General features: G+C 45.1%; 1 protein-coding gene across 2 annotated transcripts in view; it reads left to right on the top strand.

Annotated features, from left to right (window-relative positions):
• Nucleotides 1-17,001, top strand: part of RFXANK (regulatory factor X associated ankyrin containing protein) — a 276,320-nt gene that overhangs the window by 129,903 nt on the left and 129,416 nt on the right. For both annotated transcript variants that reach the window (XM_069649120.1, XM_069649121.1), the window contains exon 8: nt 554-620. In XM_069649120.1, coding sequence (XP_069505221.1) covers nt 554-620 — 67 coding nt within the window. The remainder of the gene's footprint in view (nt 1-553; nt 621-17,001) is intronic.

Here is a 17,001-nt window from a genome sequence, read left to right as displayed (position 1 = left end):
TTCTAATTAAATAAAGGAAAACAAATTTTTCATAAATGTTTTTGTGAATTATGTGCAGTGATCTGAGGAGTTTATAGAGGGACCGCTCCCGACTGCTGGTGGGATTGTGCTTCTTTCAGTAGACTTATTTACATATCCGCTGGCTTGATTTTTGTGCTTTGTTGAATAAGATTTATATGGCAAAGTTTTCCAAACTCAGATTTTGTTTTTCTCTTAACTGCAGATATGTAATGGATTCTGCAAATTCAGTAAAATCAGCGGTTTCTTTTTTTGGTAGAGTAAATGGTCTGAATCATGCTAGAGCAGAAATCTAATCTTTCCTCGATACTAAAATTCCCTAAACAAACAGAATACCCCAAAATCCTTTAAGGAAACTGGAAGATAATGCGATCATAGGAAATGCTAGCGGTAAGCACATGCAGTAAATAACAATAAAAAAAATAAGTGTACAGTGTTGCTTAAGGACAGTGAACTGCTAGTTCAATGAGATGTAGCTGTAATTTTCACTCTTCTCTTGGTATAGTAGTTTGATTATCTTTCTGCTTTTCCCTAGAATGGTGGGACACCGCTGCTGTATGCTGTGAGAGGGAATCACGCCAAGTGTGTTGAGGCCTTGCTAGGTAAGGATGGGTTTCCCCCTATAGCATTGATAGTTTTCTCATTCATAAACGCACCTACTGTGTCCTTTCTAAGGTCACAGGCTTTATCAGGTAATTTCGAAGTGATGAAGATCACTGAGTCAGTCTAGTTATGTTGTTTTTGTAACATTTAGTTACTTGGATTACAGCATCTGACCGCATAATTGCTCAGATTTGCGCTTCTTAACTCCAAATGATTTCTGCTTCCTGTTGTGCAGGTAAATGTGTCCAACTTGATGATTGTAGCATTGAATTCTAGTGGGTGCTTTATAAGTGCGTACTATATTTTATTAGTAATTATTTCCATGTGAGCAGTATGGATTGACTATATCAAATCACACAATGTTTGTTGCATGTTCTCAGAGCAGGAGGGTCCTTTTACTTGACTGTCATTCTGGTAATTTACAAACAGTGGAAGAATTGTGAAACCTCTTTCCTACCCAACAATGGTTTATACTTCCACGCGAGGAGGAACCAGTCTCCAAATATTCAGGCATGGGTGGCTGAGAGCACAATGTATGTGTGTTTCAGGTGAATACCATTTGGAGTCCTGCAAACATCTTGATATTTCTATGAAGTGTTAATTTCCGAATGCCCTACATTGCTATTTATGGTCATTTCAGCCAGGGGTGCCTTCATATACCCAGGTTCAGATCTGTTTGCCTGTGTACCAAGCCGTATGCCAGGAAACCTTCAAAGGCCGAAGTTGAGCCTCATAGATCGGCACCATAACCCATGTTTAACCATCATATACTGGTGTATTTCCCTGTATGCCCATGTACATCATATCATATGCCATGATCGCTTAATATGCCTAGGTTCACCTTTGAAGTACAGTCACCCATGCATGCAAGTCCATGCAAAGCTATATTACAGACTCAAGTGCTGGAAGTAACTTGAGCACACAATCGCATGCCAGTTTCTACACTGCCCAGAAAACTGCTGTCCCAGTTTCCACAGTATCATACTAGATACAGCAAGCTTACCTCTCACTCGCTTAACGGGTACAAGTACAGGCAGCAGCGGTACAAGCTTACCTCGCTAACAGAACCAATCCAGCGCAGATAGCCGCAGTACAGGCTTCCTTCTCCCAACACAAACCGCAACAGTGCCCGGTTTCCATCCAGACGAGAAGTAAAACACAGGCAGTGTCAATGCAAGCTTCACTGCCACAGAACGGGCACGTCACAGGTAGTAGCAGGTTCCTTATTCCCACATAATTGCTATAGCATAAACGGCAGTAGTGCATTCTTCCGTCTCGCAACAAGTCCATAACAGGCAAACACCATGCAAACTTCCCTCTCACAGAACAGGCACAGCTTTGCCAGTAGCAGAGCAAGCTTTATTCACACAACAGGTCTGGCACAAGCAACACCAGGGCAAGACTATTTCCTAAGGCAGCAGAAGTGAAAGTTTGACTCGCGAAGAAGCAGGTGCAGCAGAGCAAGCTTCCCTCACACAACCCACAGAACGGGTACATCAAAGGTGACATACTTCATATGTAACCGCAGTTTAACCTTCCCACACAGATCAGGTCCAGTATGGGCCGAAGTGTCACTCCCACAGTGTAGGTACATCACCTTCCCGCACAATCTCTTCAGGGCATCTAGCAGCTTTGTAGTTTTTACCAGCAGATCATGTCCAGCATTGACAGCAGCAGTACGCAATTCCCCTCACTAGAAACGGGACTATATATCATGGGCTGCCATATTACAAGCGTCCCTCACACAGCTCCCCTCCAACAGAACTGATACAGCACAGGCTGCAGAAGTACACATTCATCACAAAACCAGTTCAAAACCAGCACTCGCAGGGCAGGCTTCTCCAATGCTACCAACACAATTTATTATGGAATGTTTCTAAAAGCTCAAACAACTCTATAAACGGTGGAATGCTTTCCAACAAAAGTAGAGGAACATTTCCATGTCACTACTGTCCATCAAAAAAATGTAAATAAGGGAGACAGAATAAGACCCCAGCACAAAGTTTTGATGTTACATGATATGATAGGTTATTTATAATGCGCTTAATACCCAGAGGTTTCTAAGTGAGGACCCGGGGATCGAACCTGTGTTGCTCCGTGTCCTCTTGCTTCCAAGGCGAGCACGTTGGCCCTGAGCTATCCTCCCGAGACCAGCATAAATCGAATGTAATGGCACATGCTATAAAATCATCAGTTGCCATTCACTTCAAGAAACCTCACCATGCTGTAGCTCAGATCAGATATAATTTGTTGTGCTTGAAGTTGTGAAATTACCTAAAAGGGGAAGGAACTTTTCTCAACTCTGATCACAATCAGGGGTTTACTGGATTGACAAGTTAGCTTCCCTTTCACCCAAGGGGGTGAACATGAATTGGGGGACTTGGCTTGTTTCCTATAGCTAGGGTCTGCATCCTGCCGCTTTCCAGGTGTTTTGTACTCCCACTCCCATGATCCTTTACCATAAACTATACTGGCTAGGGCTGATGTGTAGTCCAAAACATCTGTAGAGCCGAAGGTTGTAGATCCCTACCATAAAGGAACATTCTTTATTGATGGATGAATTAAGCTGAATAAGTTGTTTAAGTAGAAATAATCAATGGCAACTAATGGTAGATCCAAACTAATACGTTAGATATTGGGAGTTGAAAATGATGGCGATGATAATATGATTTATAATATGAAAACGTACCAGAAGACTGAACGAATAACATAATGGGCCTCATTACAACCCAGGCGGTAAGTTACCGCCTGGGTCGTACCTTTACCACCATGGCGTAAACTACGTTTACGCCATGGTGGTTGGCAGACTTACCGCCCCATTCCGAGGTTGGCGGGGCGGTAAGTCCCCAATCCCCATTTACCCTTCCCCATTTTTGCCCCATAGGGCATAATGGGAGTGGGGAAGGCGTTAATTACGCCACCGTAAATTACGGTGGCGTAATTAACATCAAGGTCCCTTAGCGCCATGGATTTTAACACCTGCTAAAAGCAGGTGTTAAAACCTCCATGGCGCTAAGGGACCTCGGAATCAGGCGGTAAGGGTCGGCGCTGTTTACGCCGCCGTAAACCACTTACCGCCTGAGTCATAATGAGGCCCAATGTGTGAGTTATCTTTGTATACACATAACTAATATATTTAAAGCTTGTCTAGTCAATACCCCAGCTGATTTATTTTGAATAAAAAAAGTAATGCATGGATGTAGTTTTAAACAGCACAGAATTATTAATGTAAAATTCTGGCTTTTTAGATTTTTTTTTTTAATTTTTTTTTTTAGGGGATAGCCATTTGAGGGGAAGAGGTCAGGACCAGCAGTAAAATATCAGATAGAGATTACTGCTAAGTGATATTGAAGCAGCACAACATTTGAATAGGTCTTAAAAGGCTATTGAAAGATAAAATATATTTTTTGACCGAATGATTGTTAGATGAGGAAGAAGTTCAACAGATGTAAGTTATTGGCTCAAAAAGTGGCTTTTAGATTTGTTTTTATTATGTTTTTTAACGGTAAGCTATTTGAAGGAGGGATTTCAGAACCAGCAGCAGAATTTCTGTAGAACAGACTATTGTTTGGTGAGATCGAAGAGGTACAGCAAGTATGCTTATGTGAAAACATGCTGACTGAGACGTAAACTTTTCGACCAAAAGATTCAGATGGAGGGGGTAGAGATGCGTGGCAAATGTTCTAGAATAACGAGAAGGATATTGTGGATCAATTGAAGCTACATCAGTGAGAATACCAGTTGTTGGGAAAGATTTCACTTTTAGCAACGTTCCCTCAATATTCTATGGACCCCCTCCCCTTTTTGCTTTTGAACCCGTCCTGACATCATGGAATTGAAGCCTTTCAGCTTCACCCTACTGGCTGTTTTGCTCCTTTTGATGGGGAAACTGATCAGTCGTTCATACTATCGGCACTGGGAAAAGGTTTCCCTTTTAACATTTCGATAGTGCACACATCTTACAATGCAGTGGAGATACTAGTCTTTTACATGTGGGATTTATGCTTACATTTTGTGTGCCTAAAGACAAGCTGTGTCATTGTGTGCACATTCGCATTTACCGTGTATGGCTACTAAACGTGGCTAGTGCCCTAAAATTGCCATGCCACGAGATTTGTTTGTTCTTTGGCCATATTGTTGTTCAGCCTTCTTCCTGCCTTCTTGGTTCACCAAATCCCCCTATATGGTCATGCGTTCACCTGGGAAAGCTGCTGCTTTCATGGTCTATTGCTGACCTGGTGTGTGTTGGCCCAGGATGTGGGTGGGGACTGTCTGCTCCCACTCCAAATCTGAGGCCCCGTAAAGTCTAGGTGTGCAGCAAGAGTGAAACCCACAGTGGTTCCTGAATGGACCCCTGCTGGCTGTTTGGTGCAGATCCTTAGCATTGGTGGACTTAGACTTGTTGCAGCCAGGATTTAAGACAAGAAGTGGACACCTGCAGACATTTCTTGAGATTGACGTTGGAGCCAAGTATCCTGTGTAGAAGAGCAGCCGACCGAAGATCCAAATCCCGAAGAGGCCCAGCATCCTGTTCCTGCATTTGGCCCGTTAAGCCCTGCTGGCCTACCTATCAGAGACGCCCCTGAGCGGTGCTTCAACCCTTGGCCTGGTGGGACCAACCAGTCTCAACCTATTCACAAGGATCTAGCCATGCTGAGACTTCGGAAGTGTCTCTGGACCACCCGGTGCACTAACCAGCTCTCCAGTGTGCTACCTCGGTAGAATCGTCACTGTTCAGCGTTAGTCGCTGGAACTTCGGTGGTTGCCAGCTTGTCACAAGTAGACATTCCTGCCAAGTCTCAGCTTCCAAGCTTCAAGGGATGCTACCCTCTGTCCAGTAAGGTATCCAGAAGAGTCCTGCATCAGTGAAACCTGCGTGCCTTCTTCACCAGGGGTTGCATTCTACACCAGCAGCTGACTGAAAAAATCCTCAGACCAGCAACCCCTAGACATCCTGCACTGGAACAAACAGCTGGAAACCTACCTCAAGCGACCACCCTTCCAACCCCAGTCGACCTATTTAGTCACCTGGAGGGGGGGATAAGTAATTGCAACAAATTCACCTCACCTTGTACTCCTTAGAATAAACCTTAAAATGGTTACTCCATTCCATCGCTTTTTGATGATCGCATCTAGAAGCTTGTATAAAATAAAATGGGAATGTCATTTTACTGACCTGTAACATTGTTGAATATCTTCTGGAACATTTCACCACAAGAACTCTTCCTAAATCGGTCCCCTCTCCTAAGAAGAAGCTTTGTCACTTTTGAGCAGGAGGCCCCATACATCAAAGGGATTGGACTTAAAAAGTTAGGGCATCATTCTTGTGAACTGGTTTCATTCTATTGCATCACTACATACCTTCTTTTAGTTGTCTATGTTGCTTTATGTATTCCTATAAACCTAAAGGTGACTGATTATATGTTTAATAATTGGGTATTGTGTGATATTACTACCTGCTTATTTACTTTCTTTGTGTGTTTTGTCCCTAAAATAAATATAGTATTGTTGTACTGTCTATGGTGAATTATTGTGTACTCACTGTGGACATCTTACCCTACTCAACATTTCCTGAGAGTAAGCCTTGAACACTCTCAATGCTTACCTTGATTGTGTTTGGCTAACCTCTGAAGTCTCCTGTTCCCTATAACTAGAGCGGCCTCCTAAAATCTGCCCACCAGGCCAGATTCTAGAGATCCATTCGCAAAAGGTATCAATGGAGTCAAGGTTATACCAACATATATAGTCAGCTAATACTTGCACAAAATAAATCTGTCTTTCATGTGTGGTTAAAAAGCAGAAACATGACATAGAACCAATTGTTTTATTTCTCAAATGGTTCCTGTTCATTAAGCAGAATTATATGGAGCGCTTAAAAGGGCACTAGACTACAGAATCCTTTTTGCAAGGAAAGCGGTGAAAGAGGGTGGAGTTGGAGGGGGAAGAGTGGGAGAGGGGCAAGATTATCCTGGGAATTCCTGGGGCTGTTTGAGATAAAGGGGGTGGATTAAAAGCTACTGTGCAGGGAAGACCATGGGCAATCCCTGACATGGGCGACTGTGACAGTGCATTAAGGAAAGCAAACTGAGAAACCGAAGACAGGAAGGCACCTCAGATGTGTGTGGGGGAGGGAGGGTTGGAGGCTTGAATACGAATGCATGTAGTCTTGCACGAAAAACTGGATGTACTGAATGGGAGGAAAGAGACATGGGCAGCTGTTCCTCTGGGTTTTACCCATATGGAAGTGCAGGAAGAGGGAACCAGATTTGCTGAGTAAGCCCTTACACCGAAGCAGGCAATTAAGCCTTCACTGCTCTCGTGGGGCCCAAGCAAGAGACAAATGTGTTGGCAAAAGGGAAGAGGGAAAGGAGCAAGGTCTAGCATCCGCAATGGTTGGCAGAAGCGCTGTGTGCTGTAGATGTGGCTGGAGGGGTAGCGAAGGGGAAACACCAGAGCACATTTTTGGGCTATCTGTTAAAATTAATGCAAATGATAATGGGAGGACAGGGAAGAGGGATGCAAAAGAACACTATGGGAGGGGGATGTAGGCTGTCGTACCAACCCAAAGCTTTAGAAATCCAGATTTGTATCACTGCATTTTTTAAGTGTATTCTGTTAATGCCAATATAATCCTACTGTGAAACTAAACTATACCATGTTACTGCCAGTCTACTGTTTAAACTCCCAATGTGTTAGTATGTTTGGTCTGCACTATCACAGACTACATCCAGATTGACATAATTTTATGTTTTGACATCCCCAGTTTCCACAATCCCAGTGTATTCCCAGATTGGCCATCTCACTTTGTAGCATTTTTTTAAAATCTCAGACATTTCTAGTACTCGCAGCTTGACAACATGGAGTATAGTACTGGTTTCACAATTATGATATGGCATTTATAACGTGCCTATGCACAAGTGTTTCAAGGCACGACGAGGCAAGGGAGGTGGAACAGAGGGACGACAGAAACAATCTTACTAGGTCAGGTGACATTGAGTGCAGGGGAGGAGGGTGGGGAAAAGTGCGGGGTGGGAGTAGGAAGGGGCAGTGCAGTACATAGGATAACAGTAAAATAAATAAAGACAATAAATAAGAAGTGCAAGGGTAAGTGCAGACATCAGGTGTCAAGTGCTGGTAGGGGGCTGTAGTTATACAGAAACGGTCCGTGAGGGCAAGAGTTGCCAGGGGGGTAGTGCAGGTGTGCAACTGGCGGGGAGGGAACCGGTGCCAAGATCAGAGGGTAGCCAGGTAAACCAGTGCAGTTTCAGTTTCAGCCAGGAGATCAGCAGGGGAGAGGAGGAGAGAAAGTGGAAGCAAAGAGGAAGGTATGAGGTGCTTGCGTAAGCCGAGATGGTTCTCCTGAAGTTTCAGAGAGGCTGTTCCGGAGGGAGGCCCCAGCAGAACAAAGAGATCTACCACCAACTCGTTGCTTAGAGAAGCGACTGACCCTGAGGGTGTTGGTGGCTGATGAGCGGAGAGCTTGAGAAGGAAGATATGTAGGAAGAGAGAGTTGAAGGTATTGAGGCCCCAGGCCCCAGAAGGCCTTGTGGACAATGCATAGGGTTTTGAACTTAATCCTCGCTGCCACTGGGAGCCAGTGCAGAGATTTCAGTCCTGGAGAGATACGATCCCTGGGCTTGAGGCCAAGGACAAGTCTCGCAGGCCTGTTTTGGATGAGTTGCAGAGAGTAGAGGCAGGAAGATTTAGAAAGAGGCTGTTGCAGTAGAGACAATATAGAGAACCAGAATGGAGACTGTGAGCTTCTGGGGGAAGGAGTGGAAAGGAAGAATACCTCTGAAGAGGTGAAGCTGGTAGTGTGACGACTTGGAGACGTCAGAGATGTGAGTAAAGAAGGAAAGTGTGGAGTCGACGATGACCCTAAGGTTTTTAGACTCGCAGGTGGGAGTGTTAACAGGGCCAAGAGAGGTCGGCTAGAGGGTGACAGGAAAGGAAGGAGCAGGTGTGTCGATGAGGAGAATCTCGGTCTTACTGGCATTAAGGCAGAGATCATTGGCGGCACATCACTCCTGGATAGCAGACAGACAGTCCGAGATGAGAGAAGGAGAAGAGGTGGTGGAAGGGAGCCGGAGTGTCACCCGCATAGCACTGAAAGTTGGAGCAGAGAGCGGCAATGCAGTGGGCTAGGAGTGCCAGGTATTGGTTGAACAGCCAGGGAGAGAGGTTAGACCCCTGGGGAACACCACAGGTAGAGATAGAGGAGAGGAGGGAGCCAAGTTGGACCTGGGAGGGTCGATCGGAGAGGAAAGAAGTCCGCCAAGCCAGGGCCTGATCGATGATACCAGGTTATCACAAAGACGGTTGAGCAGGATGGCATGGTTGACTGTGTCAAAGCCAGAAGAGAGATCAAGTAAGATGAAGACACAGGGGGTGTTGGAATCAATGTTGGAGAGCAGGTCTTCACGGATGTTCAGGAGAGCAGTTTGCGTGCTTCTGGCAGCTTCAAGCATACTGATGGTCATGGAGACAACCAATAGATTCAGTGTGAGATTAAGCTGGGCGATGGGCAGCTTTTCCAGGAGTTTGCCCAGGAAAGGAGTGATGGAGATTGGGCGATAGCTAGCCGGGCAGGAAGGGTCGGCAGAGGGTTTCTTAAGAAGAGGTTGCACAAGGAGTGCTTCAGGGGGCATTATTTTGCCAGTCTGCACAGTACCTATTAATTCTTAATCTTACAACTCCAATGTAAACCTAGCTGACAAACCCAGTATATTCAGTCTGAAAACTGCTGTATATCCTCAATTCACACAATCCCAATACACTCCCATCTTGAAAATCCCAGAAACCTCTCAGAATATAATGTTAATGTTAAAGGACATTTGTACCGTGCACTATCACCACCGGAGTGGTCCCCTGGCGCTCTGTCGGCTATGGAAGAGGAAGGGAGGGTGAGTTATTCGGAGGAAGCTGGAAAAGTGCAAGAATGCAGTAATGTGCTGTTGGCGGCATCAGCTCGGTGGGTCCGTTGGCTGGGCCTGGGGTGTTTGCGGCCAGTAGTCGTTGTGTACTGTTGTGCGAGTCTGTGTGTTTTTTTGTTTTGTTGTTGCAGTGTAGTGAAGTTTGTGCGGTTTGTTGTGCTGTAGGTTTGTGGTTGTTTGGTTTGGAGTTTGAGAGGTGTATGCAGAGGGGGGAATTGTTAGTGGAATTGGTTAGTTGGCATCTCTATCCTGAATTGACGTGTTGGACTTGTGTAATCTCTCCAGATGGGGTGCGGGGGCACTCTGTGCCTTTGGCCTGATCTGGGCCCGTCCGGCATTCAAGGTCCCTTTTTACATCTCACTCCCACCTCCACCAGCCTCCCTCACAACCCCACCTGTCCTTCCATCCCACTTGTATGGCCAGTGCGTGTCCACAACTGAGTTGGTGCGGTGATTGGTAACAGTATTGGTAACGGTAACAGTATTGTGCAACCTGAGATTACCCATCCTGGCTCGATGCAGTATATTTCTTGCTGCAAAATCTGGGTGGGTTCCAAGTCAATCAAATCCCATTGTACCCATTCCAGAGTTATTGGCAAATATGTGGATGCTGTAAGGGACGCATGATGGCAATAGTAAGACACAAGTGACCACAGTTCAAGGGTGTTTATTGAACTCTCACAAGGATGTGATAAACACCTATCTAAACCTAAATTTAAAGATGGGAGCAAGCTATGCTCATCAAATAAGGAATGCAGTCCTAGTGTAGCTCATGGGGAGAAGACTCTCATCGTGCGGTTGTTAAGAAAAGATTGGTTCCAGTCGGTGGCCTCAAGAGAGAAATGGCTGCTGTTTGTGGGTGATTGCATAGGATCTCATGGTCGACCAGGTCGAAAGCGGCTGAGAGATCAAGAAGTAGCAGTAATGTAGTCTTACCCTCATCTCTCAGCTCATCAATCTCAGCCTTGAGATCTAATAGGGGAGTCTCAGTTCCATGTTGAGGCCTGAAGCCAGATTGTCGGACTGCTAGAAGGTGGAAGTGTTTGAGGTAATGTTGGAATTTGTTGGTATGATATTTTAAGTAGGAACGGAACTGTGGTGATGGGGCGGTAATTAGTAGGAGTGGAGGGGTCTAGATTCGGTTTTTTGAGAAGGGGGGAGGATTGTTTCAAGTTATTAGGTACGGTGCCTGATGTGAATGACGCATTTATTAGTTTGGTAATAAATGGTCTGAGATCACGAGCCGCATCTTTTATCAATTGTGCAGGGCATAAATCCCTGTGGCAATTCGAGGGTTTGAGGGTGAGAATGACGTTTTCAACCTCTTTAGTGGATACTTTGTGGAAGTTAAAGTGGGGAATGAGCGTAAGGGGGGTGTCCGAGCGGGGTGTGTCATTTTGGGGGTCAAGGTGCTGGGTTTAGTGGATGAGAGGAGGGAATCTTTTGTTAATGCTCATCTTCATCTTGAGAGGAGATTTTGTTAGCTGAGGCGTTTTGGATACCCTTGCACCAGTTTTTGTCCTTGAGGCAGGAGTCGGGTGCTTGGTTAGGGGATTCTACCTCTTTCAGTATTGTGAAAAGTTCTCTGGTGTTAGATTTTGCTTGCAAGATTCGAGTGCTATAGGACATTTGTTTGGCAAGGATAATTTCTTTTTTATATTGAGAGGCTAGTATACTCAGATTGTTCTTATTGTTTTCTGAGGGCTGAGATCTCCAAATTCTTACACAACCTCGCTTTTCCTGTCTGAGGGCTTTAAGATGAGGAGAGAACCAAGTGTTGATATGTTTCCAAGGTTTGCTCTTTCTCAACTTCAGGGGAGCTATGTCATCAAGAGATGAAAGCATGACTTTGTTATAAAGGTCTACCATAATGAAGGGATCTATGTGATCCAGAATGGCATTCAGGGTCGGTAGGATCAAAGGGACAAGGCTTTCGGGAGTGATGTTCTTTTTTGTTTCTGGTCTGGACAGCTGGGGCTATACTGGCGATTTGCGCTGGTGTCACCTCTAAGGTGAACGAGATCAAGTAATGATCTGTCCAGGGCTACAGTAATATGGATGAGACCAGGACTGGGCAATTATGCACTGCTAGCCAGTCCAGAGTTCTGCCTTTGGTGTGAGTGGGATCTGTGATCTTCTGGGTAAAGCCCAGTTCGTCTAAGGTGTTGTTAATTATAGTAGCATTGGTATCTGATGGGTCACTAAAACCAAGGTTAAAGTCTCCTACTATGATACTTTGGGATGAATTCTTGAGGTTAATTGATAGGATGTTTGTAAGGTCGTCTTCAAATGATCCTAGAGGGCCGGGGGGTCGGTAAATGAGGTGAATGGAAATAGACTGGGTATTAGATGAGGTTAATTTCACAGTTAAGGATTCACATGATCCTACGTTAAAGGGTGGAGAGATTTTCAGTGAGAGTTTAGTTTAAGCTATAAAGGCAAGACCTCCGCCTCGAGAGGTGGTACGATCGAGTCTTAGTAGGGTGTAATCATCTGGAAGGGCTAACATGATTGCGGGGCCTGCTGTTGGGTGGAGCCAGGATTCAGTAACAGCTAGGAAGTCTAAGTCTTCATTATGCAGTAAGTCAGCTACGTCTGTTGCGTGAGCTACAATGGAACGGGCATTTATAAGTGCACCTTTGGTCCCAGGTTGTGCTAGTTTCAGAGGTGGTAGCAGAGTTTTATGAGTGCCTTTCTGGGCGAGGATAGGCTCATGCATACGTCACCTGACCTAATCCTACTAGAAAGCTCCCACCGAAAGATAAACTGGATCGCCATTTTCCAGCGATGCACATGACAATGTTTTTTCATAGTCCGAGCTGTTACATGTCATGTGACCCCTGAGTCGCTTGCCCACTCTCTTTGAATGACTCAAGTTCTGATAACCCAGCATAATCCAACCTAGAGTAATGAATATTCGGGGAAAATGACCATAAGTGCAACAAAATTACTCTGTGTATATTGTTCGTATATATTAGCAGAAATAGAAAGGTTAACATGGCAAACAAAATAATGTAGAATATTTGCCAGGACGCAGAGTGATTGCATTATGGAGAAGACTCAGTAATAAGAAATCTACTCTCACCTCTGCCATTGTCCAGTTCAACTCTATTCGTTTTGGTCTCTTTCATTTTTTTCTCTCACTTCAACCCCAGGCGTAGTCTCAACTCCCTATTTAGTTCCCTATTTTTACCACTTATTTTATTTTTCATTTTGGCTATTAAATGGTGATACAGTGCCCACCTACAAGCCGAAATTGTTGCAAAATGGCATAGGAGGGGGGGGGACACAAAGCATGTAGGTGCTGTTTGGTTATTTACCCACACATTGACTGCACCTCCTGGCCATGCTAAACCCTATGGCCATTCCCACCCCCTTCCTGCCCACACACATCCTTCTGGGATCTCTTTGAGCAAGCATCATCAAACCTTACCATCAAACTGTGTGCTGGAAGTGCCTGTCAGTAGTCTTCTGAGAGTTAATGACTTTTTTTAAATCTTTTTTTTTTATTGATATAGCTGATATTTATCAACTTTTCAATATTGAAATACAAATTTACAAATTTAAATAAAAGTTTAGCACATTACGATTACAATTTACCAAATTACCATTACAATTTGGCACACTAAGTTTTGATGCTGCTTAATTACTTCTTAAAGTTGTGGTCAAGTTAATGACTTAGTTGAAGCTGTAAATACGCTACTGGTGTGATTAAAAGGTCTTAACCAGGTCTACCTTCAGCCACTCGATGTATAAGCACTGTGCATGTCCTTCACTGATAACCTGTTGAAAACAAACCTGTTATTAACAAACATTGCTAAGCCAAATGTTTTGGCTTGTGTAAACGTATTGGGCATTTGACAGGCACTGCTGTCATTTACCTTTGTACTCTCCCTATTTTGCAGCTGCTACCATTGAAGGCCAGTTACACACACTACAGAAGTGTGTAGTGTTAGGAAGGCTTTCTCTTGGAGCGCATTTTCCCCCATAGTCTGTGGACCCCCAAACATGTTCCTTGTGTTTTTTACACCTTGTCCTGAAGTGTAGTGAAGCCTTCAGCTTCACTCCACTGTTCTTTTGCTCACTTGTTATGGTGAAACTGACTAGTCCTTCAGACTGTCAGTACTGGGAAAGTATTTGCTTTTTCTTTTGACATGCTATCTGTTTTGGGTAACTTTTTCATATTGCACAATGCATCTTCCTTTGATATGATAGTTTATTTATATAGCGTCTATACACAATGTGTTTCAAAGCACTTCAAGGGAGGGAACAAGGGAAAATACAATGACATTCTTTCAGGCCATGAACAGTAAGGATGTGAAATTAACAATCGTACTCGGCCTGACGACATTTCAGATAGTGCAAGAGCTAAGACATAGTTGAGGGAGGGGAGAGTGGGAAGGAAATTGTGGAAACAGACCGGCGACTATCGTACTAGACCTGACATTTCTGGTAGAGCCGGAGAAAAACAAAAGGTGAGGGAAGGGGTGCAGAAAGGGAGGGGAGGAACAAAACAGCAACTATCGTTCTAGGCCTGACAATTTTTCAGATAGTGCTGGAGGGAGGGGGGAACATTAAGGGGAAGGGAGAGAGACAGACGAGGTTGCTATCATACTAGGTCCAGGGACAATTCTGAAAGAGTAAGTGCGTAGGAGAAAGGGAGGGGAGGAGAGAACAGAGTGTAAGCAGTCAAAAAGAGTGGAGAGCAAGAGGGGAGAGCTAATACAACTGCAGAAGTCAGTAGTAACACATAATGTTGCAAGCCAGGATACAAGATGAAGATGGAAACATGATTCAGGGTCATCATGAGTACAAGATGCAAAGGAAGTCCAGCATGAGAGTTGAGAAAGGGTAACGCACCGTAAATCAATGAAGTCCATATAAGTAAAATCCAGCATTGGCCACAAGACTGTGATGGTGAAACCAGAATGTTTCGGGACTGACTCCTGTGTGCAGGAAGGGGGTGGGCACAAGGGAACAAGACAGGGGGACCAGAGAGGGTGGGGATGGCCTGTGTCGGACAGAGGGTGTAAACACATGTTGGTGCATGCTTACCTGCTGCCTTAGCAGGGGTTCGGGTCCTGGATCCTCCTGGTCCGAACAGGAATTGCCCTTTTCTTTGACTGCCCTTCGCTTTGGATGCCCGGACGAGAGACGCCCTTGATCTGAGAGTTAAGTGCAAGAAGGAAGAGGCAGGGCTCAGAAGGTGGGTGGTGCTTAGGCAAGGTGACCTAGATCTACTTAAACCTGCTCCCCAGCTGCAAAGGAAAAGATGCTGGAGGGCTCCTTAAGTAGGGAAAAGAGCGGCAAGCAGGAAGGCACCAGGTGGGCAGGGCTTGCTAAGTGGTGAAAGAGCGGCAAGCAGAAGGCACCAGGTGGGCAGGGCTTGCTAAGTGGTGAAAGAGCGGCAAGCAGGAAGGCACCAGGTGGGTGGGGCTTGCTAAGTGGTGAAAAAGAGCGGCAAGCAGGAAGGCACCAGGTGGGCGGGGCTTGCTAAGTGGTGAAAAAGAGCGGGCAAATAGGAAGGCACCAGGTGGGCGGGGCTTAGGCCAGGTGACCTAGATCCACTTACACCTGCTCCCCAGCTGTGCAATGGGGGATCATTTTGTATCACGCTAGATCTACACTCAAAGGATTTATGGTTACTTTTAAATGTGCCTAAAGACAAGCTGGTGGCAGCAGTTACATTTGTATTATTTTTACTGTATTTTTAGTTGTCTCAATCGCGTTTACCGCGTTTGGCAACTAACTGCGGTTAGTGTTCTAACATGGCTGTGCTATGAGGTATTTCGTTTGTTGTTTGACCAGTTTGACCATTTTGTCCTTTAGCCTTCTTGCCTGGCCAGGTCAGGAATGTTTTTCATGGTCATGCGTTTGCCGGGGGAAGCGGTCCCTTTTGCGGTCTACTGCAGGCCAGATGTGTTGCAAGTTAGGAAGTAGATTTGGACTGGCTGGCCCCAATCCACACACTGGTTTCGTATGTCTGGAGTGTATGCATGAGTTTCACCAACAGTGGTCCCTGATTGGAACATTGCTGGGGTGTGCACGAGGGGCAGATCTTGCTTTGGTTCTGCTGAGTTTCTGTGCTGACCTGGACTGTAGGAGAAGAGGAGTCATGCAGTCATTCCCAAGAGATCTAAAGGGGAGCCAAGTATCCTGCATAGCTGTGAAGACATCGAAAGACCCGAGGACTGATCCTGAGAAGGCCTGTCGACCAACTTTTGCTGCAGTCCAGATGGAGCCCTATCTGGCATGTGATCTTGGAAGACTCTCATTGGTGCTTGGGCCCTTTTGGAGTAGTGCGAGCAACCATTCTCAATGGCCTCTCGGTGTCCTGCCATGTGGAGTCTTCAGAAGTGTTCCTGGGCCATCCAATAGACTGGCCAATTCCAATTTGGGCTCCTGTGGTAGAAGCATTGCCTTTCCACGTTTTGACCCCTGAACTTCAGGTGTCTTCAGCTTGCCCTGTAAGTCACCTTCCTGCAAGATGTCGGTGTCCCAGCATCGACGGGTCCTGAGATAGATGCCTATCTTCAATCGCGACATCTGTGACACCTGCGGTCCCCGTGTATCGGTGGAAACTGCTGAAACCGGCTTTCCTGCATCTAATCGAGAATCCTGAAGAGTCCTGCATCAGTGCCTGCTGCATTGTTCCATGAGAAGAGGTTGCACACCGCTTCTGTACCCGACTAGAACTCATCTTGCATTCCATGGCTTCCGGAACCAACGGCGAGAAAACCCCTTCTGGGGACCCTTCAATAACTTGCCAAGTCTGAGGAAAAATCGGAGTATGTGTGGTTAGTTATAATACAACAGGTACTCCTATTTCCACCCTTTAAATTGTGTGAATAACTTTGATATCTTTTATAACCTATTGGCTTTAGTGACACTTGTTTCGAAAGCCCTCCAAAAACTAGAAAAGCATATTACTTACTTGTAAACTCCTTGGACAACCTTTTTGACCCATGGTCACATCCTTGGGGACAATCCCCTCCATCTTTCTCAACTCATAAAACTCTTTTGAAACTCTGAACTTTTGGGCACATAGTCCCAATCAATTTGGGGTTGGACTTCATAAAATAGGGTTATAATTCCTGTGAACTGTCAGTACTAAACCTAATTACTTACCTCCCCCTTCAGGTATTGTGGGGGGAAATTGATTATTCTGCACTGACTAACTGTGACTGTATATATGTTTTATTTGATTAGTATTGTGTGATGTTATTACCTGTTGCAAGTCATTTTAATAGTGTGTTCTTTGGGTAATAATAAATGAAAGTATTTTTGTAATGGCCTGTCTTAAGTTTAATCCTTGATCCCTCATTGTGTGGACTCATTGTGGACCCCTGCCCCCACTCACCTCTCCTGAGACTAAGCCTTGACCACACTCCATGGTACCTTGATTGGTTTGGCTAAGCTTCCAGGGTGTGTCCTGTCCACTATAATT

Source organism: Ambystoma mexicanum, chromosome 1p (genome assembly GCF_040938575.1).
Source record: "Ambystoma mexicanum isolate Mex_15411 chromosome 1p, UKY_AmexF1_1, whole genome shotgun sequence".
NCBI lineage: Eukaryota > Metazoa > Chordata > Amphibia > Caudata > Ambystomatidae > Ambystoma > Ambystoma mexicanum.
This window is presented reverse-complemented; position numbering and strand designations above follow the sequence as displayed.